The 27,633-nt window shown below is 43.5% G+C and overlaps 1 protein-coding gene across 7 annotated transcripts in view; it reads left to right on the top strand.

The window, feature by feature from the left end:
- Positions 1-27,633, top strand: part of adck1 (aarF domain containing kinase 1) — a 669,842-nt gene that overhangs the window by 166,905 nt on the left and 475,304 nt on the right. For all 7 annotated transcript variants that reach the window (XM_059961611.1, XM_059961627.1, XM_059961621.1 and 4 more), the window contains exon 4: positions 26,427-26,630. In XM_059961611.1, the coding sequence (XP_059817594.1) occupies positions 26,427-26,630 (204 nt within the window). The remainder of the gene's footprint in view (positions 1-26,426; positions 26,631-27,633) is intronic.

Raw genomic sequence — 27,633 nt, 5'->3', positions numbered from 1 at the left:
CTTAGGCAGACTGAAAGCAGGTGCATAGGGAGGAATGGGGAACTGGGGATATTCTGGAAAAACACAGGGAGTTTACCCATCTGTTATACAAGACATTGGTGACCGTCTACAATACTGCATTCAACACTCACAAAATGCTGGAGGAACTCAACAGGGCGGGTAGGAAGGGCCGTGAGCCTTCATCAGGACTGGAAAATACTGCAATCATTGTTCACAATGTGGTCTGCATGGTCACTTTGCAAAGCACCTGCTTTCAGTCTGCCTGAGCTCTGACTTACCTCCCACTTTAATTCATTGTGCCCCTCCCTATATTAAGTCTGGTCGAGGAAGAGTGTCAAGTTGAGAATGCCTCAGCAAAGGCAAATATGTATGAATCAATGGTTGTGAGTACATAACTAGAACCACTCATGCTTTGCCATCACAACAGCCAATATATCTTCCTAAAGAACATGTCCAAATGCATTCTGGCTATAAAATAAGCTCTACAAGGAGAAGCTGTCCCTACCACTCATCCAACATATCTTTCACATAGACCAGTTATTGACAGTTAAGTCTATGGCAGCAAAGAATCACAACGTCCCTTTCCACAGTTTGACCTCAGTCAAGATTTGCTACAGATGCCTGTCCCATCTATACAGACATGGACAGGCTGAACTTCCGTCAATCCCTGTAAACACATTCGGTAAACCAGTCTCAATCAGGAGCTGCAGTTGCATTGGATTTGGCTTGGCATTTCTGGCTCATCGAGACCTTGACACAATGGGATTAAAAGTGTCCAACAACCAGTCCTGGAAGTCAAGCTTTCATAATGCCATGGAAGGACTAAGTCTCCAACCTAGTGAAGAGCTGGAACTTCTCTGTATGTTGCTTGGTGGGGAGTCGCTGCAACATACAAAAATAGTTAGGATCGGACAGTTCACAATAATAATGCAGCTATGTGTTTATAAATATTGTGGCAGAGGCTGATCATATGCTATGACTCTCCAGAGGCAATCGAAGAATCTCTCTTCAGTGGTTTTGATAATTTTCCAAAGCTCTCACACAAGGAACCACCAAAGCTACAGAAGCTTTCAGTTCTGTTGTTGGAACTTCAAACCACAAAAAATTGAGGATTTCCTAGTAGGGCTAGGACACAGCAAGAGGAATCAACCCTACAGTGGAGAAATTACTGAACAATATCCAAGAACAGTGGATAACTGAAGGTTTCAAGTATAAAATGAACCATCATGCCCCCCGTCCACCATTTTTAGACTCTGTGGACTTCATCTGCTGCCACACAGAAATGCGAAATAACCCTAATTTTATGCTCTCAACTTCTGTTAACAACTCTTTCAAAGAAAGATCTCCAGCAAAAGCATGGAATACCAGAACTCATGTCACGGTCAGCAAAACTGAAGTATAAAACTCTGTTATGAATATCAATGGACAATCCCATGTCCATGAGAAACCTCACTCCTTAAGAAAATGCGGAGGATTCAGGGAAAATAAAAACACTTGCACACCACTTGCCCTTTCTAAAAGAGCACTCAGTATGTTTCAACTGTTGTGCTTCAACAGCACACCAAGCAAATGTCTTTAAAAACTGCACTGAACATAACAGTGAGCAGCACATATTGGCAGTTCATTCTTGCACTATTGCTGGTTCCAACACACCTGTGGCAGTGCACAGCTGAGCATTTATCAGGTGTAGCTACTCCCTCATGCACTCTATACAGGAAAGGCTTCCAAGGAAAATCTGCTCTAAAATCCTGATCTAATATATCCTGCCAACATCTACCCAAAACAAAATCCTGAGCAAAAAATAAAGGCATATTTTATATTAGATGATCAGAGTAATGTGTCCTTGGCAAAATCAACATTCTTTGACATATCACATGTAACACTTACCCACAGGCTGGTATATGTCTAGGGGAAAAAGGAGATCCAGCCACTCTCCAACCCACCTCCCGTACACACAGGTGCTGTGAGAATCGAGTTAATGCCTCGCGCCCACCAATAGTATCAAACCCACAACAAATACCGTTATGAAATACACTTTAAAGAGTTTACTAAAATTAAAAAAATAGTTGGCAATACAATATATATATATATACAAGGAAAAAAAACAAAAGGTGCCAACTTATCAAAGTTCAGTCTGTTTAGTGCACTCGTTGGAGCTCAATCCACGAACCAATCGACCCATCCGGCCGTCGCACCTGGGACCACCCCGGTGGTCTTACGAGCAGTCCAGCACACGTCCACCTTCCTCAGCGTCTTCCTCGGCCTCTCCAAAAAAAACCCGCGAAAACCCCTCCCCCAAGTTCCCAGCATCACAAGACACAATGACATTCCCCATTGATTAACAAATGAAGACAATTACCATATCAGCCATTCTAAAGTGAAACAACGGCGAGAGAAACACTTATCCGACAAAGAAACATTCCTACTTGTAACAAACCAACGAGGCCATTTTGAGTAACATACCCAGGACATTGTACACACATATTAAGTATTCAAAGTTCTGTTTCCCTATACAGTCTAAAGACAGGTTCTGGAACATGAGAAATTGCCAGAGGAAAAGCCTGGTGGATTTGTCCTGGAGTCAGTAGCAGGGAGGTTCTGCTTACCCTTTCAACCCTCACTGAGTACGACCATGTTCTCAACAAAAAGGATGAAATTTCAACCCCTGAAGCTACGTGTAGTCATTCACATCTTAAGGCCATATCAGACAAGATTCCCCCACTTGAATCTTCTGCTGAGGTTATCCTGTTGCTTGGCAAAGACACCATCTATACACATAAAGTACGTGAACAGCACCATGCCTGGATCAGGATTGGGTCATAGCAGGTGAATTCTGCCTTGATGGTGCTCATCAGCCCACCGTCAGCATCTTTATGACTGATGTCCTAGAGAACGGGCACCCAAGTCACTTGTGAGAGTACGTAAGCCAACCAAGCACCCTGGCATACTTGCCTCTGCTCAACCAGGTTTAGGCAAGCTGGTCTTCTGTCACTTGGAAGATGATTATAAGCTGGCACCTTCCACCAAAGTTTAGGTCTTCCTTCAAATCATGAACAAAGAGTTTCACAATGAAGAGTCTAACAGTTAGGTAGCAGAGAGATTAATTAAGTAGACAAAGATCTGGCAGGTGAAGTACAATGCGAGATCATCCAGTTTAGAAGGAAAAATAAAAGAGCAAATTATTATTTAAATGGTAAAAAATTGCAGCATGCTGCTGTGTGGAGGGACTTGGGAGTGTTTGTGTATGAATCACAAATGGTTGGTTCGCAGGTGCAGTAGACTATCAAGAAGGCAAATGCCTTCTTGGCCTTCATTGCTAGAGGGATTGCATTTAAGAGCAGGGAGGTTATGCTGCAACTGTACAGGGTACTAGTGAGGCTGCACCTAGAGTACTGTGTGCAATTCTGGTCTCCTTACTTGAAGAGGATAAACTAGCTTTGGAGGTGGTGCAGACGAGGTTCACCAGGTTGAATCCAGAGATGAGGGGGTTAGGCTTTGAGGAGAGATTGAGTTGCCTGGGTCTGTACTTACTGGAATTCAGAAGAATGAGAGGAAATCTTATAGAAACATATAAAATTATGAAACGGATAGATAAGATAGAGGCAGGAAAGTTGTTTCCACTGGTAGGTGAGACTAGAACTAGGGGACATTGCCTCAAAATTCAGGGGAGTAGATTTAGGACGGAGATGAGAGGGAACTGCTTTTCCCAGAGAGTGGTGAATCTTTGGGATTCTCTGCCCAGTGAAGCAGTGGAGGCTTCCTCAGTAAATATATTTAAGACAGCGTTGGATATATTTTAGCATAGAAGGGGAATTGAGGATTATGGGGAAAAGGCAGGTAGGTGGAGATGAGTCTATGGCTAGATCAGCCATGATCTTACTGAATGGCAGTGCAGGCTTGATGGGCCGGATGGCCTATTCCTGCTCCTTCTTCCTGTGTTCTTGTGGTCTTATCTGACTCTCATGGATTTGCTGCTCCAGTCAGTATCCAAGGATTCTTAACATTAAGAGACTTGGCCATGGACATTTGTGCTGGGATGTCCCAGTCCCTAAAGAAAATCATAAGCAGTGGCAGCAGTGATGTTCTTCCCTTCAGGATCTTATAAGCTTGAAAATTCCAGGCACCTAAACAACAGTTCCACTATCTGTTGTCCAAAAGGAAGAGGTCGGCATCTTCTGTGATACATCAACTGAAGCTATTGCTGCTGAGGCATACATGAATGTCACAGATGCTGTTGGATAGAGTGAAGTTGGATTCATCCTGGCAAGTGAAAGCTTGCTCCCAAACCAGATCTCACCAGAGAAGAGGCTTAAACTTGGTGCTGCTCTTCTAGCAATTGAGGTGGCAGAGATGGTAACCAAAGAACCGGACACAGAACTAGATGATATCAAGTTCTTTACCAACAATAATGTTATGCTTGCTTATATAATTTGATGCAACAAGAGATTCTACATTTACGTATGTAATAGGATCCAACCTATCAGGCAATTAACTCTAAAGAGCCAATGGAACTATGTTCCCACTGATCTTAAGCTGGCTGATCATACCACAAAAGGGCTGAAATCTAATCAGTTTCCCCTTCCTTCATGGTTAACTGGCCCAGCATTTCTTGCTGATCCTCAGCAAGAGCATAGTCAGCAGGAAACTTTTGATTTAGCTGACCCTGAGGCAGATGTAGAAATGTGACCTCAAGTGTCAACCAACACCAGTCATTTATTACTGCTTCAACTTGGCAAGGCACACGTTGAGCATTTTTCCCTGGAAGGTGCTTACCAGAGCAATTGCTCGGTTCTCCCATATTGCTCATTCCTTCACAGGAGTAGCCAGGGACAGCATTTGCGATAGTTGGCACATTTGTAAGCAACCTGTCAGTGCGGGGCAACTGACTCAGGCAAAGGTTAGATCCTTCTCCTTGTTAAAAGGCAGGTTTATACAGAGCAAGTGCAGTGCATCACCACACAGTAATCTCTCCTGAAACAAAACAAAGTCCCCTTAGTAAACTCTGTCCCTTTCTTGACTCTGAGGGGCTATTGCGAGTTGGAGTGTGTATCTATAAGGAACAACTCACACCGGAAGTAGCTCCTCCAATCGTCATTCCAAGTAAGCATTATGTCACCTCTCTGCTCATTTGCCATTACCATGAGCATGTATGTTATCAAGGCTGGCACTTTTGAAGTGAGAGCGATTAAACTGGACTATCCTTCTTTTGCCAAAGACATGGTGAAGTGCGCACTTGACTTTAGTTTCTGTAATTAAGTTTGACATCCGATGGATGCCAGGCAGGAAGTGTTCTGGCCTCTAGAGGCACAGTTCATTTTCTATGAAAAATTCAAAGGTTTACTTTATTCTTGAAGTATGTGTGTACCATGCAACTCTGATACTTGTCTTCATCAGATAGCCATCACTTCCTGTATGTAAGCTTTTTTATATATCATTTCAGGGATGGATTAGTTTTTATTCTATTTGAAGCACATGGTGGAAAGATATCTTCATCTGCTCTTTATTTGCCCTTGAGATAGGAATATCTTTTCACAAGAGAAAAGTGATCGCAATAAAACCCCCGAAGAAAGCTCCATCTTGGGTGATTTTTCCAAAGTTGTTTAGCTTGCTGCGTAGCTGTGTTCACACACACAGTGAGGGCAGTAGTGTTTTATTTGTGTTGTTCTGTGAACACTGTGGACATGCTCTATTGGCACCAAAATGTGTGGTGACACTTGTGGGCTGCACCCAGCTCATCCTTAGGTTGTATTGGTTGTTAATGCAAATGAGGCATTTCACTGCTTGTTTCAATGTATGTGTGATAAATAAATGAATCTGTACTTGAATCTTAAAACTTCTTCAAAGCACTAAATGATATTGGCCAAATATGATTTCTACTTGACAAATCCATGTTGAGTTTACCTTAAAATTTCCATGTGACCTATTCTAGGGTTTTATTCTTCTTCCAATAATAGTTTGTGTAACTTGTCCTCATTTACAGTAAAGCTCTGATAATACACCATCCAAGTATTTGGGCATCCTGATGGTTTGACATTCAGCTCACTGTGATCTTTTTTGATTGATTTGGACAGTCCTTTCTGAATCAGTGGGGCCCTGTGTCCCACAAACCCCTCTGACTCGCCAAAGCTGCCTTTCACTCACTTGCAGTCCTTTCCCCATCAACTGGGCCTCATGCCCCACACTGTCTTCAAAGTGACTGGGGCCGCATTTCCCAAACTGTCTTCAAAATGTCCGGGGCCCCATGTCCCACACTGTCTTCAAATTGACGGGGACCCATGTCCCACACAGCCTTCAAAATGTCTGGGGCCCCATGTCCCACACTGCCTTCAAATTGACCAGGACCCATGTCCCACACTGTCTTCAAATTGACGGGGACCCATGTCCCACACAGCCTTCAAAATGTCTGGGGCCCCATGTCCCACACTGCCTTCAAATTGACCAGGACCCATGTCCCACACAGTCTTCAAAGTGACCAGGACCCATGTCCCACACAGTCTTCAAAGTAACCAGGACCCATGTCCCACACTGTCTTCAAAGTGACCAGGACCCATGTTCCACACTGTCTTCAAAGTGACGGGGCTCCATGTCCCACACTGTCTTCAAAGTGACGGGGCCCCATGACCCACACAGCCTTCAAAATGTCTGGGGCCCCATGTCTCACACTGCCTTCAAAATGTCCGGGGCCCCATGTTCCACACTGTCTTCAAATTGACCGGGGACCCATGTCCCACACTGTCTTCAAAGTGACGGGGCCCCATGACCCACACAGCCTTCAAAATGTCTGGGGCCCCATGTCTCACACTGCCTTCAAAATGTCCGGGGCCCCATGTTCCACACTGCCTTCAAAGTGACTGGGACTCATTTCCCACACTGCCTTCAAAGTGACTGGGACTCATTTCCCACACTGCCTTCAAAGTGACTGGGGACCCATTTCCTGTGCTCTTTTAAACTTACTGGGTCCACCAGGAAATTTTTTATAATTGGTGTGACATTGTAAAAATGGAAGTGATTAAAGATGTGTTGTGACGCTGGTAGAAGTGGCATCCAAATGTCAATTCACCATCACCAAAACCTCCAGAGTGCAAGGGTATCGGAATTTGACTCTATAACCTTTCACTCCCTTGCCAATACTTGCATACCCAACACCATCATTTAAAGATGTAATTCATTGTGTCATGGAGTTGTGCAGACCCTTCAGTTCATCATGTCAATGCTGGCAATGATACCATCTATACTAATCCCACTTGCCTCCATTAGTTTCATATCCCTCTATGCCCTGCTCATTCAAGTATCTCTTCAGATGCCTCTTCAATGTCCTCTGGTAGCTCATTACAGACCGAAACAATTTCTGTGGAAAAACATATTCCTCGGATCTCCTTTAAATCTCCTCCTTCTCACCTAAGCCCTATGCCCTAAATGTCTTACATATTCCTGTCATGGGGAATATTCACCAGTTATTTTCCTATCTAGGCCTTGCATAACTTTATATATACACTTCAACACTTTGTCAATGCAAATATCTAATCAGCCCAATCATGTGGCTGCAACTCAATGCATAAAAGCATGCAGACATGGTCTAGAAGTTCAGTTGTTGTTCAGACCAAACATCACAATGGGAAGAAATGAGATCTAAGTGGCTTTGAAAACCTCTGGGAAACAGTCAGAAGTCATGGTGCATATTGGCACCAATGATATAGGGAGAAAAGGGGAAGAGGTTCTATGCAGTGAGTATAGGGAAGAGGCTGAAGAGAAGAACCTCCAAAGTAGTAATTTCTGGATTACTCTCTGTGCCATGAGCTAGTGCAGGCAGGAATGGGATGACAGCATGGATGAATGAGTGGCTGAGGAGATGGTGCAGGGTACAGGGTTTCAAGTTCTTGGAGCATTGGAACCTTTTTTGGGGAAGGGGTAACCTATACAAGGGGGACAGGTTGCACCTGAACTGGAGGGGAACTAATATCCTGGCTGGGGGATTAGCTGATGCACCTTGGGTGAGTTTAAATTAGCGGTTTGGGAATTGGAGCCCCAGGTCAGTAAGGGAAGGACCAGACCAGAAGGTAGATGTTAAAGAAAGTATGGAAGGCAAAATCAAACTAATGGGTATGTTCGGTTGGATCATTTGAAGTGTGTATATTTCAATGCTAGGAGTATTATAGGTAAGGGTGATGAACTTACGGGGGCATTAGGCAGGAACTAAGAAGTTTTAATTTGGAACACATTTTCTTTGGCAAGTCCACATCGGACATATGGAGGGTGTTTGAAGATCAATTGCACAGAGCTCAGGAAAGGTATGTTCCTGTTATGAGGAAGGATGGGGATGGAAAGATAAGAGAACCTTAGATGTTTGGAGAGCTGGTGATTTTAGTCAAGAAGAAAAAGGAAGGATACATAAAGCTTCGGAAGTTAGGATCAAGTGAACCAAACGAGAGGCCAAAAAAGAACTGAAGAGGAGAATTAGGAAAGCCAGGAGGAGCCATGGCAAGTAGGATTAAGGTGAATCCCAAGGCATTCTATACATACGTCAAGAGGAAGAGGATAACTGGGGAGAAGGTGGAATCACTTGCATGGATACTGAGAATGTGGGTGAGGGACTTACTGAGTACTTTGCTTCAGGATTTGCCAAGGAAAAAGATATGGAGTTTAGTGCTGAGTGTTTAAAAATATTAGGGCACTTAGAGGTCAAGGAAGAGGAAGTGCTGCACCTCCTAATGAGTATTAAGGTGGATAGTCTCCAGGGCCTGATGGGATTTACCTCAGATTATTGAAGGAGGCAAGAGACGAGATTGCTGGGCCCTGACCTGTACCTTCATGTCCTCTCTAGCCACAGATGAGGTCCCAGAGGACGGTTGAGTGGATAATGTTGTACCTCAATTTAAGAAGGGAACAAGGGAAAATCCTGGGAACTATAAACAGGTGAGTCTCACAGTTGTAGGGAAATTGCTGGAAAAACTTCTTAGGGATTGGATACATGAGCATTTGGATGCCCATGGCCTAATATGGGAGAGCCAGCTTGGCTCTGTGTGGGGCAGGTCGTGCCTTACCAACTTGGTTGAGTTCTTTGAGAAGGTGACAAGAGAGATTGATGAGGGTAGGGGAGTGGATGTTGTCTACTTGGGTTTTAGTAAGGCGTTTGACGAAGTCCCTGTGAGGAGGCTAATCCAGAAGATAAGATGATTGGGATCCGCAGTGAACTGGCTGTTAGTATTCGGAATCGGCTTGTGCGTAGAAGACAGAGGGTGGTGGTTAAAAGGACTTATTCAAGCTAGAGGTCTGTAATTACTGGAATTCTGTAGGGAGTATGCTGGGGCCTCCGCTGTTTGTCATGTATGTACCTAACCTAGATGAAAACCCACCTAGGTAGGTGGGTTAGTAAGTTTGTGGATGATACCAAGATTGGTGGAGTTGTGGACTGTGTAGAAGACTGGTGAAGAATACAGCATGATAGGCATCTTTTTTGAATGAATGGATGAATGGCTTAATGAATGAAATTAATTTATTTTGGTCAGTACAAACATAACAAAAAGCATCATTTACAATGATGATTTCATAACGATGATTTCATAGGACAAAATTACAACCAAAAACATAGATTTTTTTAAAACAGACCGAAAGGGTGTAGGCCGAAGCTACAGCTTATTACGCCCACCCCTCTTACTTATACTGCAACATGTTTGGCATCAATCATCACATCAAAAACAAAAAAATTCATAATCTTTTAACACATAATCAAATTCCAAATAATTATTTATTTACATTACTCCCATTCATTTTAAATCTGCTGCAGATATGGGCTGGGAAATGGCAGATGGAGTTTAACCCAGATAAATGTGAGGTGTTGCACCTTGGAAGAGCAAATGCAAGGAGCCAGTACGCTGCTAAGGGCAAGATCCGTAACAGTGCTGCTGAGCAGAGAAATCTTGGAATCCAAGTTCATGGCTCCTTGAAAGTGGCTGCACAGTTCGATAAGGTGGTTAAGAAGGCTTATGGAATGTTTGTTTTTATTAGTTGAGGCACTGAGTTCAAAAGTCAGGAGGTTATGTGGCAACTGGTTAGGCCACTATGCTACTGTGCCGCCTAAAGTAAAGATGCTGGCGTGCTTTGCACGTGATTGGATCTACGTGTTGGGCCCAGGACAGATAATCTTGTCATATATACAAACTAAGACAAACTAGACTTTGACTTCATCTTCATGGTTCATGGGCACTGACTGATGAGCTTGAGCAAATAACTGACATGAATTCAAAATTAGCGCCCGAACAGGGACTTGAACCCTTGACCCTCTGATTAAAATTCGAATGCTCTACTTATTGCGCGATCCAATAAAGAAGAATGTTATATTGGGCTGGGGCTGGTCTCGGATCAGTACATGTTTTAACTTTACACTTCAGCAGACCTCTAACAAGAAGCTGCTTGTTGAAGCTGAGCATTTACAGCGATCTCCAGAACTATCATTCTCCGTGCCAGACAACAGTCCCTGGGGCATGTTGAACACCAGCCCCTGGGTATTCTAGACCCAGCATCATTTGTAATTGTAGGCGGCTTGATTTACTGCAAAATTTTCTTTACAAATTGCTTTGCAAGACCTTAATTAACCTTGCGGCAGTTGGAGCTGCATTCCCTCAGTCTCCAATGCCCGTAAACCTGCAGATACACCATCTAGATGCAGCCTGTGGGGCAGGCCTGCTTGGTAACCAGGGCTGATTGAGCTTGAATAAAAATACTCATCATTTATCCTCATAGTGAGGATAAATCACTACATATTAAGATAGCTGTCAATATAACTTCGACCCCCCCCCCCCACCACCTCTTCCCTCCTCCACCTCCACCTTCCCGGCAAATGCAGCAAGCCCTCAGCTCCCCTCCATGATTGAGGTCATGACATTGAGCTGCAGAATGTAACTTGGGGAAATATTCATGGCTCTTAGGCTTTAATTCCTGTCACTAATCTTAACTCTTCACATGCTCGCTGAGCCTCGCAGCCTTTGATCCCAATTCCCTGGGGCACATCACAGCTACAGACCAGGCAGCGAGCTGAGTATACTGCAAACACTGAGGATCAAGGAACAACTTTATTCACCGTATATGCTAACTTGTGTTAGGAATTTGCTGTGGTGTGTTGGTCCGGGCTTGATGGCAACAAAAAACAATATTCAATAATTATATAACAAAAGAATTATATAAAAATAATGTTAACAGGTTAAGGAGCGGATATGGAATAAAACATGCATAAATGCATTGATACCAGCATGTATTTACAATGCAAACTGTATTATAATAAGTGGTTTTAATTGTTTACGGTGCAGTGAAGTGACTGGCTAAATAGAATCAGATTAACTGCCTACTGCAGATCACCAACCTAAATCAGAAACCCCAAACATTTCAGTTTTGGGCTGCAGTTACTGCAATTGCTTTCCATTCCTAGTGATCGGATGATTGCAGTTCTGTTCCCGCGGGTGCCTGTAAGGAGCTCGTATGTACTCCATGTGACTGCGTGGATTTCTTCTGGGTGCTTTGGTTTCCTCCCGCACTCCACTTGCGGGTTAGTATTAGTAAGTTGTGGGCACGTGTCTTTTGGTCTTGTGGCATGCTGAGTTGGTGCTGGAAGAATGGCGACACTTGCGGGCTGCCCCTTGCACGTATTCTGGCTGCGTTGGTCGTTGATGAAAGCCACTCATTTCACTGTGTATTCTGATATTTCAATAAACGTGACAAATAAAGCTCATTTCTAATTTTTAGTCTTTAAGCCCTTAGTTACAAATATTGACCCATTGCAGGACACCCTGTTAAGTATTGCTCCACATGTGGAACCATCCTGTAAACCTCTTATTTACAGCAGGGGACCTCTGCAATTGCTGATGCCAAACTTGGGATCCTCTGTAACTGTTGAGTAGCTCCCATTACGCTGTGCATAGACTGTGATCTGTCTTGGGGATCCTTTGTAGAGTCACAGTCACTGGGAACATCTGTAAACAGCAACAGAGTCCAGGGACCTTCTATGACACCAACTGACACACAACCTGAGGACATTCCAGTTTAGACCGATGGATTCCCGTGACAGTCTGTATACACTGATACCCTCGTGGGGGGGACCCTTTACAACATAGAACACAGAGCAGTACAACATGGTACAGGCCTTTTGGCCCACAGTATTATGCTGATCTTTTATAGAACATACGAGGGGTGATTGATAAGTTCGTGACCTAAGGGAGACAGAGTCAATTTTAGAAAACTTAGCACATTTATTTTTCAACATAGTCCCCTCCTACATTTACCCACTTAGTCCAGTGGTTGTGGAGCATACGGATCTTGGACCTCCAGAAAGTGCCCACAGGTGGGTGATTGATAAGTTTGTGGCCTAATGTAGAAGGAGATGAGTTATACAGCTCTTGTTACATGCACGTGCAGGTCAACTCTTTGAGTGATTATGCAGAGAGTTTGAAGTTAATAACTCATCTCCTTCTACCTTAGGCCACAAACTTATCAGTCACCCCTGATGAGTTATTAACTGATGATTTATGAACTTCAAACATTACAGCACACTACAGACCCTTTGGCCCACAATGTTGTCCCAACGTTTTAATAAGTTAAAATAAAAGTTGTGTAAAAAAGAGGGGACAAAGTGAGGTGGTGTTTATGGGTTCAATGTCTGTTTAGAAAATCTGATGGTAGAGGGGAAGGAGCTTTAATCTTTAAACCCTTAGTTACAAATATCGATCTATTCAAGGACTCACTGTAAATATGCTCCACATCTGCACCCTCCCGCCTGTGAATCTCTTAAATGTTCCTAATGTATCTGCCTTTAGTAGCAACCTTGAAAGAATGTTCCACACACCACCACCTCTGTATACATTGATATATTAGAAGAATGAGGGAGTATCTCATTGAAGCTTGCTGAATATTGAAAGGCCTAGGTTGAGTGGACGTGGAGAGATGTTTCCAATAGTGGAAGAGTCCCTAGCACCAGAGACCACAGCCTCAGAAGAGAAGGGTCTCCCTTTAGAACAGAGATGAGGAGGAATTTCTTTAGCTAGGGTGTGGTAAGTCTGTGGAATTCATAGCCAGAGGCTATGTCTTTGGGTGTACATATTTGAAGTCGATAGGTATTTGATGGGTAAAGGTGTCAAAGGTTTGAGGAGGAGGCAGGAGAATGAGACTACGTACAACTACACAGGATAAATCCATAACTGAAGCTTTTTCTCTTTGTTTTTACCCTCCATCCACACTAAAATGGCATTTTTGTCCCCCAAAACCAGAGCTTTTCAGAAACGCTCTCCGAAGTATGTAGTTTTGAAAACGCTGGATTGGCCGGAGCAGTGTGGATGGGGTAACTGGAGAGATCTGAAAACGCTATTTCATTGTTTTCTTGAACGCATCCTAACAATTTCAGAACAGACGGCAACTAGACTGAGTTAGAAATGTACTCACCAAATACTTTGACCCATAACTTAATAAATAAGTATACTCACTTTGCTCTGTTTTCTGTCCTTGCTCGTATGAAGGTGGTTTACTTATCTATGCAAGTACTTCTCTGACAATAGATGTGTGACAGGCTAATGTAACATTGTATGGAAATACAAGATAACACTGATGCAGACATGTTTTATACATTTAACAAGGTGCTTTATTAATGCAACAGAGTTAGTCAGTTTTTCAATGTTTGTCGTCAGCCGGGTCAATCTGTCCGTGAACTCCCTGTCGGTTGCCTCCGTGCGCTCCAGTATTTGTTTTTTTTTTACTTATAAGTTCTACTGTGCAAGCGCCAACAGCTGTCTGTCATTTTAAGTTTTTCTGGTCTGTAACTATACAAACTTTCACAGCGAGATTTGACAACAAACATGTCACTTGTTTTCGGTAGATGTGTCCTGCACACGTGCAGTAGGAGGAGATTCGCTGAAATCATCGTTTCAATGTGGACAGAGATATTTTTAAAAACGCATAGTGTGGACGCCTATTGTTTTTACGTGAAACTGGTGTTTTCAAAATTATTCGGTCTAGTGTGGACGTAGCCTGATACTATGATCGAATGGTGGAGTATAATTGATGGGCTGAATGGCCAAATGCTCCTATCCCTTATGGTAAAATTTGGCGTTATGACATTGAAAGCTGAAGAGCCTGTTTCTGTGTTGTACTGTTCTTTGTTCCATGTTAAAAGCAAAATATTACAGATCTTGGACACCTAAAATAAAAGCAGAAATATGCTAGAAACACTCAATGATTCAGGCTGCATCTGAAGAGAGAGAAATAGAGTTCATGTTTTCATTCTGGTGAAAAATATCCCACATGAAGCTGTATACCTGGTGGAGTTTAGAAGAAGTGGGGCAGACTTTCAGAGTATGCTGTTGGCCACCAAGGACAGGCAAGGGGCAATTTTTCCTCACAAAGGAAGGTGACCCTTCTGAATTAACTTCTACAGTGATCTGTGGTGGATGAGTCATTGAATGCATTGATGGCCAAGATGGCAACCAAAGTTTTTGGGGAGCAAGGAAGAAAGCAGACATGAAGCCAGGATTGTGATCTCATTGTCAACAGACTAGTTCTACGCACCATGTGGCTAGTCCTGCTTTTCTTCCTTGTGTGCTGGTGATTTCCACAGATGGTGCTCTATCCGATGAACACTCCTGGCATTTTCTGTATGTATTTTGTATGAATTGCACAGGCTCTCCTGAGGGTTTTTTCTCTCTACATACTGGCACATTCTCTGGGATTCCCTGGAAATTCTGATGCGTCCTGGAGGATTTCCTAATATCTTGGACTCTGGAATCCTGTATATGCTTGTGACGTATTTCCTTATGCAGTGAATATTAAGAACAGAAACAGTCAGGTTTTTTTATTATTGGGATTGAATCAGGCCTTTCAGCCCATTAGGTGTACTGTCACATTCAAGTTTGTAGTTATGGCCATGCATTCCAGCATGTAAGTACCATGAAAATTAGCTTTTGCAGAAGCAACACAGTAAATTACAAACATGACAAACATAAGTTACCATAAATTTAACATAAATTATACTTAACGTACACCAGATAAACAAGATAACATGAGTGCAAGTTGAGATGAAGGTAAAGAAATATAGTCTGATATAGAATTAAAGTCCTTCAGGTCTGTTGAAGAACATGATAGCAGTAGGGAAGAAGCATGGTTTCAAATTGGTTAGGACAGTGCTTTACAGTGTAGGTGACCTGGGTTCAATTCCTGCCACTGTCTGTAAGGAGTTTGAAGGTTCACACTATGACCATGTGGATTTCCTCCCACAGTCCAAAGACTTACTGGTTGGTAGATTAATTGGTGATTGTAAATTGTCCCATGATTAGACTTGGTTTAAATGAGGGAATTGCTGGGTGGGGTGGTTTAAAGGACTGGAAGGGCCTATTCTATGCTGTATTGCAATAAATAAATAAATATTGTTGAACCTTGAGGTGTGGGTCTTCAGATTTCTGTGTCTCCTACCTGCTGCCAGCATTGAGAAGACAGTATGTCCAGGTTGCTGGGGGTCCCTCATGATAGATTTTGCCTTCCTGTGCTGCCTTGGTAAGGTTATCATAAGTTACAGGGGAGAAAGTAGGAGAATGGAGTTGAGAGGGAAGATAAATTAGCCATGATCAAATGGCGGAGAAGACTCGATGGGCTGACTGGCCTAATTGTGCTCTTATATCTTATGGTCTTCCTGAGATATCACCACTTGTAGATTAGTCCCTTTTCCATCTTTGTTCCCTGTAACTAATTCTCTCACATCCATGCCAGTAATCTCTTTACCAATTACCCAATCCCAGCATGTGATGTGAGTATAAACCAGAGCATCTGGGGACACACACGCTGTAACAGAGGCAGTATGCAAAATCCACCCAAGGTCAGAAATTGAACAGGGTTCCTGGCTGTACCTCCTGCTGTGCTCCATTTCTGTGCCAACTGGAGTGGAAGATCTCTGCAGAAGATTCAAGTTCAAAAATCTGAGTAACTTTATTATCAAAGTAGGTTTACACTCAGTAAACTTTATTAGGTACACCTTATATCTGCTCGTCAATGCAATATCTAATCAACCAATCATGTGGCAGTAACTCAAAGCATAAAAGTATGCAGACGTAGTCAAGAGGTTCAGTTGTTGTTCAGACCAAACATCACAATGGGAACCAAATATGTTCTAACTGATATTGACTGTAGAATGACAGTTGGTGCCAGATGGGGTGGTTTGAGTATGTCAGAAACAACTGATCTCCTGAGATTTTCACACACAACAGTCTCTAGATGTAAAAAAGCAAAAAAAAAACCAAAGGAACACCCTGTGAATGGTACTTTAGGTGAAAATGCCTTGTTAATGAGAGAGATCAGAGGAGAAAGGCCAGAGTGGTTCAAGCAGAAAGGAAGCTGAGAATAACTTAAGTGACCATGTGTTACAACAGTAGTGTGTAGAAGAGCATCTCTGAATGCACAACACATTGAAACTTGAAGTGGATGAGCTACAGCAGCAGACCATGAACATACACTCAGTGGCCACTTTATTAGGTACACCTGTACATCTGCTTGTTAATGCAAATATAAAATCGACCTATCACGTGGCAGCAACTCAATGTATAGAAGAACGTAGACATGGTCTAAAATTCAGCTTTGTTCAGAGCAAACACTGGAATGGGATGAAATCTAACTGACTTTAGAATGATTGTTGGCACCAGATGGGATGGTTTGAGTATCTGCTGATCTGGGATTTTCTTGCACGACAGTTTCTAGAGAATGGTGAAAGAAACAAAAAAAATTCTTCCAGTGGGTGGCAGATTTGTGGATAAAAAAGGCTTGTTAATGAGGAGATCAAGGAAAATAACTAGATTGGCTCAAGCTGACAGTAAAATAACTATGTGGTAGTTTGGCAGCATGCACGGTCACAGTGGCCTCTCCAGGTCAAACCAAAGGAGAAATTGTTTGTGCTCTACCTCTTTTTTTCAATCACAAGACACTGTTGGATATTAAGAACATCAAGTCCTGCAGATCTACCCCATCAGCGAGATGCTCAACAGTGATGGAGCTGAATTTACTGAGGACTGTGTTTACATGAATTTGTTACGTACTGTTGTTATGCAGAGACTGTGCATGGTCCAATAAATGATGCAAATGATTCTTTTGAACATTTATATTGTGATCACAAGATCCTTTTGGAAACTGGCAATAAAGATTATTGCAAGTCCACTTCACAGGGTCAGTGTAGAGACCGATGGCAGGGGAGCTGTGTTGCCTTGGTTGTTTACAGACCAGGCCCTCATGCCAAGGTGTTGTTGCCTGTTGCAGCCACCCAGCAGAGAAGATGCTAGAGGTGCTATGGAGGGGGCAGTGGCCTCTGTGGTCGCACTGGCTTCCATACTGGGTTAGGGTCTGGCCCCTTCACTCAGTGGAAGACCAGCTTTACCAGGAAGCCATCAATCTACAGGCCTTGCCACTCAGGGACTTGGGCTATATTATTTGTTTGTGACTGTATGTTTTTCTGCTATTTAAACCATTATTGCTATATGTGATGTGTGCTGCGTGCAGTGTGCAGTGTGCAGTTAGTACTGTGTTTTGCACCTTGGGAACACTGTTTCATTTGGCTGTATACATGTGTATGGTTGAATGATAATTAAGCTTGAACTTGTTACCACAGTGATGTGCAGAAGAACCTCTCTGATTGCACAACATATCGAACCTTGAAATGGATGGGCTACAGCAGCAGAAGCCAACATTGGGTTCCACTTCTTTACCCTAATAAGGTGTACAGTGTGTCACTATATGCTACCTTGAGATTCATTTTCTTGTGGGCGTTCACAGTAGAACAAAGAAATACAATGGAATCAATGGAAAACTCCAGACTAAAACTGAGAAGCATCCAGTGTGCAAAAGAAGACAAGCTGCGCAAATACAAAAAACTAATAATAATAATAAGTAGTAAATAAGTAATGCTGAGAACTTGAGTTGTAGAGTCATTGAAAATATTGGTGCTATACAATACATACAAAACAGTTACTAGCACAATTACTTCACTACAAATAGACAATACACATTAAACCAAAATGTCCCCATCTCTATTTATGATGACATTTACACCCCGCGGTGCCCAATGGTCTCGGATTGCCTCTAAGGTCGCTGTGAGAAGCAGCCCACGCAAATACACAAAAAGGGGCTGCAGCCTTGCACACTCCAGGTACATGTGGTACACGGTCTCCTCCAGCCCATAGAAATGACATGCGAGTGAGAGATCCGTGTACAAGCTAAATAAGTTATTGCAGGGCACCACAGCATCCACAGGTTGTGGAATCAGTTCAGTGTTAAGGTGAGTGAAGTTCAATAGCTTGACGACAGAGGCTAATAACTGTTCCAGAACCTGGCGGTGTGGGACCTCTGTTTCCAGGAAACAGGAAAGATTTCTAGCTGAGACAGCGGTGGGTGAATCTGAGTGCATGTTCAGTTATTGAGTGATGTGCTGCAGCCAACTGGAACCGTTTAAGCAGCAGAAAAGAGTCCCCACTCGACGGATTCAAGCTTCATCTCAATTCAATGTGCAGCACAGATAAGCTAACTGAGCCACAATAGGCAGTGTCAGGTGCCTGCCCGTTGCACTGGAATAATCACATGATATCAGTATAATGGGATCTGGTGGAGCAGCAGAATCCTAATAGCAAAGCTGGAGTGCCCAGCTGTATGGGCTTTCTGGCCCAGAGCTGTCCTGTGAGGCAACGCGCGAGAGCTCAATCTTCATTTTTGACAGAGTTATACGTTTAGTATCAGTGAGAGCCTCTGCTCGAAGAGCCTTTGTCTGAAATGCTGCTGCCTCTTACCCTCCACCCAGGTTGCACCCATCTCAGCACCTCATGAAGGCTGCAATATGTGCACGTTGTCGTCACTCAATGCTGTTTTGCGCAGTCAGTGCTGTGACTCCGAGGCTGCACACCAGCTATGGACTGCAGAATTGGGGACTGATTTGATATTGCCGCTTACTTTGCCGTTGTTTTGTTGCTGTTGTCCTGTTGCTGTTTTCACTTGTTCTGTTCAACGTTGTGGACATTCTGTTCTGCCGCTGGAATGTGTGGTGACACTTGCGGGCTGCCCCCAACACGGCTGTAGCTTATAAGGTGGTTAAAGGAAATCAGTGTAGTCATCATTCCATTCTGGGACTCGCACCAGATATTTAACTTGGGTGCAGCGTCATCTGCACCACCCACAAGCATTGGGAGCCTTGTCTGCACTTATCCAAAATCCAGTTAAACAACAGGAAACAAACGGATCAGTTGAATACGTACACAACGCTGGAAGAACTCAGCAGGTCAGGCAGCATCCATGAGAAAAGAGTAGCCAAAGTTTCACGCCGAGACCGTTCATCAGGAATGGGGGGGGGAAGAGAGGGCTGAAGCCCAGTGATAGGGATAGGGGAGGGGGTAGGGCCAAGAGGTGCCAGGTGGAAAACCAATCAGAGGAAAGATAAAGGGGGGGAGGGGGAGGGGATAAGCATGAAAGAACTGTAAAGATAAAGAAGCAGAAAGTTGAAAGGGGAGAGAGGCAGAGAGGGACCTGGGATAGGGGGAGGAGGAGGGGGAGGGCGGATCAGTTTTTGCTCACATACTGGCTGATTGCATTCTCCTTATCTCCAAGAAGGCATTGAACATACACTCGGGGCATAAAGTAAATTTATGCCCCAGTAAGTAAGTTCAAAGTAAATTTCTTCTCAAAGACCGATGAGCAACTGACCTGCATAAGTAGGCAAACTGTGCAAATACAAAAATGTAATAACAATAAATAAAAAATACTGAGACCATGAGTCCATCAGTTGTGTTTGGTGATCAGTTCAGTGTTGAGGTGAGTGAAGTTTTATTTTAATTTAATTTTTTAGAGATACAGACCTTTCTAGCCGAATGAGCTGTGCACCTTGCAACCCTTCTATTTAACCATAGCCTAATCACAGGATGATTAATCTGACCAATTAACCTATTAACTAGTACGTCTTTGGACTGTGGGAGGGAGGGACCCTATGCATTCATGGGGAGAAGGTACAAATTCCTTATAGATGGTGCTGGAATTGAACCCCAATCTGTAAAAGCCACTATGCTACTGTGGTACCCCAGTTATCCATGATGGTTCAGAAGTCTCAGGGTTGAAGGGCATTAATTGTTCCTGAACCTGGTGGTGTGGGACCAATGGCTCCTGCACCTAGCAGCAGCAAGAAGGGAGTATGGCGTGGATGGGGGGGGGGGGGGGGGAGGTCCTTGCTGAAGGATACTGCTTCCTTGTGGCAGTTCTCCTTGTAGATATGATCAACAAAGGGGAAGGCTTTGCCTCTGATGGAGAGGGATGTATCTACCACTCTTTGTAGGCTTTTCTGTTCTTGGGCATTGGTGTTTCTATGCCAGGCTGTGATTCAGGCAGTCAGGATATTCTCCACTTTGTATCTCTAGGGTGATGGGGTTGTGGTATTGGTCCCAAAGCTTCTGATCCCTTGGTTCTTAGGTCTGTAGGCTGATGGGGTTGTGGTATTGGTCTCGAGGCTTCTGATCACTTGGTCCATAGGTCTGTAGGGTGATGGGGTTGTGGTATTGGTCTCGAGGTTTCTGATCACTTGGTCCCTAGGTCTCTAGGGTGAAGGGGTTGTGGTATTGGTCTCGAGGCTTCTGATCCCTTAGACCCTAGGTCTCTAGGGTGATGGGGTTGTGGTATTGGTCCCAAAGCTTCCGAACCCTTGGTTCTTAGGTCTGTAGGCTGATGGGGTTGTGGTATTGGTCTCGAGGTTTCTGATCACTTGGTCCCGAGGTCTGTAGGGTGATGGGGTTCTGGTATTGGTCTTGAGGCTTCTGATCACTTGGTCCTTAGGTCTCTAGGCTGATGGGGTTGTGGTATTGGTCTCGAGGTTTCTGACCACTTGGTCCCTAGGTCTCTAGGGTGATGGGGTTGTGGTATTGGTCCCAAAGCTTCCGAACCCTTGGTTCTTAGGTCTCTAGGCTGATGGGGTTGTGGTATTGGTCTCGAGGTTTCTGACCACTTGGTCCCTAGGTCTCTAGGGTGATGGGGTTGTGGTATTGGTCCCAAAACTTCTGATTGCACGCTTTGAGAAAACAAAACATTGGAGAAGGGACTGCTGGAGTTTGTGGTTTTGTGGGGAAGCTTATGCCAAACAGACAGGATTTCTGCTGTGAAAGGCAAATGCAGTGATGGACAAGGAAGGGTCCTTTGCTCTATCCACCTTGATCAATGCAAATGTATTACCTGAACATCACCCTCCTCCCCGCCTAGAAACATTGATCTCCCTAGAAACACAAGGAAACAGATTTAAAAAAACGCAGGCTAATTTGTATTTAAAATGAAAAGGTTAATTGTACCAGATATTACCTTATGCCTTTGAAATGCTAATGCAGTTGGATTTTCAGAATCATCTCAGGCATTTATAACAACTTAGCTATGGTGAAGAGTTAAGAGCAAATGAGTCAACGGGCAGCCAAGAGACTGTCGTTCACGCTTTATGTACTTAAGTGCTCAAAATTATTAATATCCTGATTGCCTGACATTGAGAAAAAAAATCCATTTGTTCTTCAAATGAGATTGCCTTGCAAATGGAAGCAAGTAGAGACTTTTATCAAAACAGCAGTCCTTTGATTTTTTTTTGCATTCATGCTCTCTGCTTAAATGAGGTTCAGGCAACAAGTCTGGATGGCATTTAGTAAGGGTCTTCACCCTTAATAATTCAGTCCCATAGACAATCAGAAAGTTCTTGAAAAGATCTGCCTAAGTCATAGAAACTTCTTTTGTTTTGAAGCATTTAACATGTTACCTAATATTTCGCTAAAGCTCTGATTCTACCTAATTATTTGTCTTTTGAATCGGAATTGTATCATTTAATATCACCATTATATGTCGTGAAATTTGTTGTTTTTGCGGCAGCAGTACAATACGTGGGCAGCCCAGTAGCATAGCGGTTAGTGCAATTGCTTTTCAGCCCCAGCTATCAGCAATCCGAGTTCAATTCCATCTGCTCTCTGTAAGGAATTTGTACGTTCTCCCCATGAGTGCATTACTTTCCTCTGGCTGCTCTGGTGTCCTCTCATATTCCTAAGATGGTAGAGTTGGTGAGTTTTGGGCATGCTATGTTGGCGTTGGAAGCATGGCAGTACATGCAGCCTGCCCCCGGTACAATCCTTGTACTGTGTTGGTTGTTGACGCAAAACGATGCATGTCACTGTGTGTTTCAATGTTTCAGTACACGTGACAAATGAAGAATATCTTTAAATATAACCGCTATTTTAGCCTGTATGTCCCATTCCTGAAGTGCATAGGCTTTTTTTGGAAAAGGTGGTAAGTTTATTTTATAATTCTAAATAATACTGTCATGATGGTAGCAAGGATTTCTTTCACATAACAAGGACATATTACCATCAAAAAGATGGAGGTCCTTATGAAAATGACTTTACACAACGGACATAGGTGTGGCTCAGCTCTTTAGGTGTAACTGGTATGAAATGCTACTTAAATCACAGTTTTATTGGAGAGTGTATTATCTTCTCTCATAGAGCAGAGTTGGCCCTTAACTATCAAGTTTTTTGAAGCTAGGAATTATACTACTGTGTTGGCCAATGTCTGCTCTTTTTAACACAGAGCAGCTAAGGTCAGATTAGATGACTGGTCATTGCTTTGTGATTTGTTAGTGTTCTCCTTATGGTTACAACAAGCAGTGGCCAGAAAGCTGTACATTGAGCTGTACATGCTCTCTTCTCATGACTAGTAACAGGTAGGAGGTACAGGAGTCTTAGGTCCTACACCACCAGGTTCAGGAACAGTTATTGACCTTCACCCATCAGGTTCCTGAACGGTGTGGATAATGTCACACACCTCAACACTGATCTGATTTTGCAACCTGTAGACTCTCTTTCAAGGACTCTACAACTCGAGTTTAAGTTCAAGTTTGATTGTCATTGAACCATACATGTGTATATAGTTAAATGAAACAGCATTCCTCTGGGACCAAGGTACAAAACACAGTTTGTACATTTGTGTGCAAAACACAGCACATACAATTACAAAAACACGTACAGTCATAAAATAATATTAGCATGTCCCTTTGTGCTATGGTCTGAAGATTGCTGGTGCAGGGTGTGTTGTACTGGAGTTACATTCCTGCAAAACAGGAAAGCTGAAGATTCTCATCTCCCACAGCCACAGACAAAGGCTATTCAGTTTGTCTTCTCGGGAGAGGACACTAGAGGGCAGCAGCGCTGGGAGAGCTGGACTGTAGGGGCTGATCCCCAATCCAGCACTGATTCCAGTGGCCCGCCATGCCTCTGTCCTTTCCCACGCTACCTCCGTGCCTCCCCTCTTGGGTGACTGTACCAGGAGACGCTGCGGCACGAGTGCCTGAACCAATGTGCCGGCTGTGCCTCTGTCTCTCCCACGCTGCCTCCAGCGCCTCCTCTCCTGGGTGGCTATAAGAAGCAGTGCCGTGTCATGAGGGCCCGGTCCAGCAGCAACTGAGGCCATGCAGCTCCCTCGCTGTCAGTCTCACCAATGAACTCATGTTCTTAGTATTATTTATGCATTTATTTATTATTTGTTAGCTTTGTATTTGGCTTCTTTTGCACTTTGCTTGTCAGTCTTAGTGTGTAGTTTTTTTAATTGATTCCATTGTATTTCTTTGTTCTGCTGTGAATGCCCGCAAGCAAACAAATCGCAGGGTAGGATATAATGAGGTCAAAGTACTTTGATGATAAATTTTACTTTGAAATTTGAACTCCAGATGCGGGGACCACCTACCTTGGACCAGGGCGATCCCCTGAAGTGCAGACAGAGAGTTCCTGAAATCGGCCTGAGTCACCTTGCCTTCTGAACCCCACATGTATAATTGGATAGACAGAGGTGCATATAACAACTATGATTCTGATTCAGAGATGTTGTTTTGGTGAAATAATAACAGTGACTTCATAGTCATGCAATGCAGAAGCAAGCCCTTCGGCCCATCTGATCCATGCCGATCAGGATTTCCATCTAAACTAGTCTCAAGATTCGCCCATATCTCTAAACCTTTAAAAAGTGCCTTTTAAATGTTAATGTACCTACCCCAATCACTTTCTCACGCAGGGCTTACCAATTGTACACCGGGTGACAACATTGTCCCTCAGGGTCTTGTTAAATCTCTTTCCTCTCACTTTAAATCTATGCTCTTTAAAGTTTTGATTCCCCAATACTAGGAGAAAAACTGTGTGCATTGCCCTTCATGATTTCTACACCTCTATAACCTGCTCAACCTCCCTCCATAACTCAGTTCCTTGTAAATCTCCTCTGCAATTTTTCTAGCTTTATGGCATCTTTCCTTTGGCGGGGTGACCAAAAGTAATCGAAGGATTCCAATGTAGCTTCACCAATGCCTTGCACAACTACAACAAGGCAGTATAGTGGTGAGCACAACATGTTACAGTACCAGCAACCTGGGTTCAATTCCCACTGTTTTCTGTAAGGAGTTTGTACATTCTCCCTGTCACCACATGGTTTTCCTCCTACAGTCCAAAAATGTACCAGATAGTAGGTTAATGGCCATTGTAAATTCTCCCCTGATTAGGCTAGGGTTAAATTGGAGGTTACTGGGAGGTGAAGTTTGAAGGGCCAGACTGGTCTGTTCTGCTTTGCACCCCAATAAATAAATAAATAGATAGATAGATAAATAAATAAAACAAAACGAAACATCCATTCCCATCATCCCTCATACTCATTGCCCATTGCCCTAACTGATGAAGGCCAGTGTCCCTGTCGACTTTGAATTCCAGTTTCATAGAATCATGAGCTTGTACATGCAGATCCTTCTGATCCACAACACTCTCCAGAGCCCAACTATGCACTGTGAAAGTCCTACTCTGATCTGTTGTACGAAACGGCACCACCTTACAATTACCTTGGTGGCTGTGGAGGCCACCTCACTGGGTGCATTAAGGCGCAGGCTGATAGGTTCCCGATTAGCCAGGGTGTGAAGGTTATGGGGAGAAGGCAGGAGAATGGGGTTGAGAGGGAAATGGTTCAGCCATGTTGAAACAATGGGCTGAATGGCCTAATTCTGTTTCTGTGCCTATGGTCTTATTGTCTTATCTGAATTAAACTCCATCTGCCATTCCTTGGCCCACTTGCTAAACTGATCAAGTTCCCTCTGCAGTTTCTGAAGACCATCACTGGTGAGGACACTAGCTATTTTTAGCATCATCTGCAGACCTACCAGCTGTGCCTTCTGCATTATCAAAAAAGCATAGTAACGTAGAAAAGAGGAGCAGGAGTAGACCATCTGGCCTGTTGAGCCTATTCCACCAAAATAAGATCATGATAAGATAAGATCAAGATAAGATCATGGCTGATCTGGCCATGGACTCAGATCCACTTACCTGTCTTTTCTCAACAGCCCTTAATTCCATGCTGTGTAAAAATCTATCTTACTCTGTCTTAAATACATTTTAATTAGAGATCATCTCCTGCTTCCTTTTAAGACAGAGACAATATCCACCTTGGTGAAACTTACTTACATCTGTCCTGTATGTACTGCAAACAATACTCCAAATTAAACCTCACCAATGTCTTACACAACAACATAACATCCCATCTCCTGTACTCAGTCCTTTGATTTATGAAGGCCAGTGTGCCAAAAGCTTTCGTTATGAACCTGTCGACCTGTGACGCCACTTTCAATGAATTATGGACCTGCATTCCCAGATCCCTTTGTTCCACAGCACTCCTCAGTGCCCTACCGTTCACTTACCTTCGTTGGTCCTACTGAGTGCAACACATCACACTTATCACTTCACACGTTGAATTCCATCTGCCATTTTTCAGTCCATTTCACTGACTGGTTCAGATCTCGCTGTAAGCTTTGATGGTTTTCCAAGTAGTACACCCCTGATCTTAGTGTCATCCACAAATTTGCTAATCCAGTTAACCACATTGTCGTGACCCAGCACCGATCCCTGCGGCACTCCGCTAGTCAGAGATGCACCCATCTACTACTTTTGTGGTTTCTCTCACAAAGCCAATGTCTAATTCTGCTGCAACACAAAAATCTGTCTAACTGTGTCTTAAATGTACAGTACTTAATGAGGTGGCTGAGAATTCCGCAGATTCCCTACTCTCTAGGAAAAGTAGCTTCTCCTCATTTCCATCCTAAATCTATTTCCTTGAATTTTGAGGCTATGTTCACTAGTTCCAGTCTCACTTACCAACGCATGCAACTTCCCTCCTCCTATCTTATTTGTCCCTTTCCCAATTTTATATGTTTCTATAAGAGCCCTTCTCATGCTTCTAAATTGCAGTGAGTATATTCCTAGGTGACTGTCTCTCCTCATCTCTGGATTGTTCTTCAGAGTTTGAAGTTTTCCATTCTTGTGGAACTTTTCTTTAGAAGAGGCCAGTTCACCACTTGGACGTCAGACGAGTAAAACCACCTTTGTGTTTCTCGCCCTGCAAAGGTTCACCGTCGCTCTGCTCATCACCTGCTGAAACTCTGCCGTGCCAACAGGGGCACCTTCATCAAAGTGGGCCAGCACCTGGGGGGCTTGGACTACCTGTTGCCTGAGGAGTACACCAGCACTCTGAAGATTCTGCACAGCCAAGCCCCGCAGAGCAGTCTGCAGGAGATCAAGCAGGTTATCCAGGAAGAACTCGGCAAAGAGGTAACAAAAGAACTTCAAGTTCAATGTTGTGATGTACTTACAATATTAATCTAATTGAGGAGGATGTGTATATATGTTATAAATACACACGATTAAAATACACTTCACATCTATGGGATCATGTAATCATGTTTAATCAAACATATCATGTCTATAAGCACAAGGGATTCTGCAGATGCTGGAAATCTCGAGCAACAAGATTGATAGGGTGGTTGAGGAGTGTATGGTGTGTTGTCCTTCATTAGTCGGGGATTGAGTTCAGGAGCCACAAAGTAACATTGCAGTTTTATAAAACTCTGGGCACACCACACTTGGAGTATTGTGTTCAGTTCTGGTTGCCTCATTATAGGAAGGAGGTGGAAGCTTTAGAGAGGGTGCAGAGGAGATATACCAGGGTGCTGCCTGGACTGGAGGGGATGCCTTATGAAGATAAGTTGAACAAGTCCAGGGCTTTTCTCCTTGGACTGAAGGAGGACTAGAGGTGCCCTGATAGAGGAGTACAAGATGATAAGGGGCACAGATAGAATGGACAGCCAGAAGCTTTTCCCAGAGCAGAAATGGCTAATACAAGGGTTTTTTTTTAAGTGTTTAAAGGAATAGTTTAAGGGGGATGTCAGAGGGAAGTTCTTTACACAGAGTGGTGGGTGCATAGAATGCCCTGCCAAGGGTGGTGGTAGAGGGAATATATTAGGGGCATTTACAAAACTCTTAGACAGGCACATGGATGACAGAAAAATAGAGGACTATGTGGGAGGAAAGGGTTAAATTGATCTTCGAATGAGTTAAAAAATCGGCACAACATTATGGGCCCAAGGGCCTGTACTGTGCTGTTACTGTTCTATGTAACACACAGAAAATGCTAGAGCAGCTCAGCAAGTCAAGTGGTCACTTTCTGGGCCAAGACCATTCATCAAGACTGTAAACAAAGGGGACAGAGGCCAGAATAGGAAGGTGGGGGGAAGGGAAGGGGTACAAGCTAGCAGGTGATAGTGAAACCTAGTTA

Source organism: Hypanus sabinus, chromosome 2 (genome assembly GCF_030144855.1).
Source record: "Hypanus sabinus isolate sHypSab1 chromosome 2, sHypSab1.hap1, whole genome shotgun sequence".
NCBI classification, from domain to species: domain Eukaryota; kingdom Metazoa; phylum Chordata; class Chondrichthyes; order Myliobatiformes; family Dasyatidae; genus Hypanus; species Hypanus sabinus.
The sequence above is the reverse complement of the archived record's forward strand: the minus strand, read 5'-3'. Positions and strand labels throughout refer to the sequence as shown.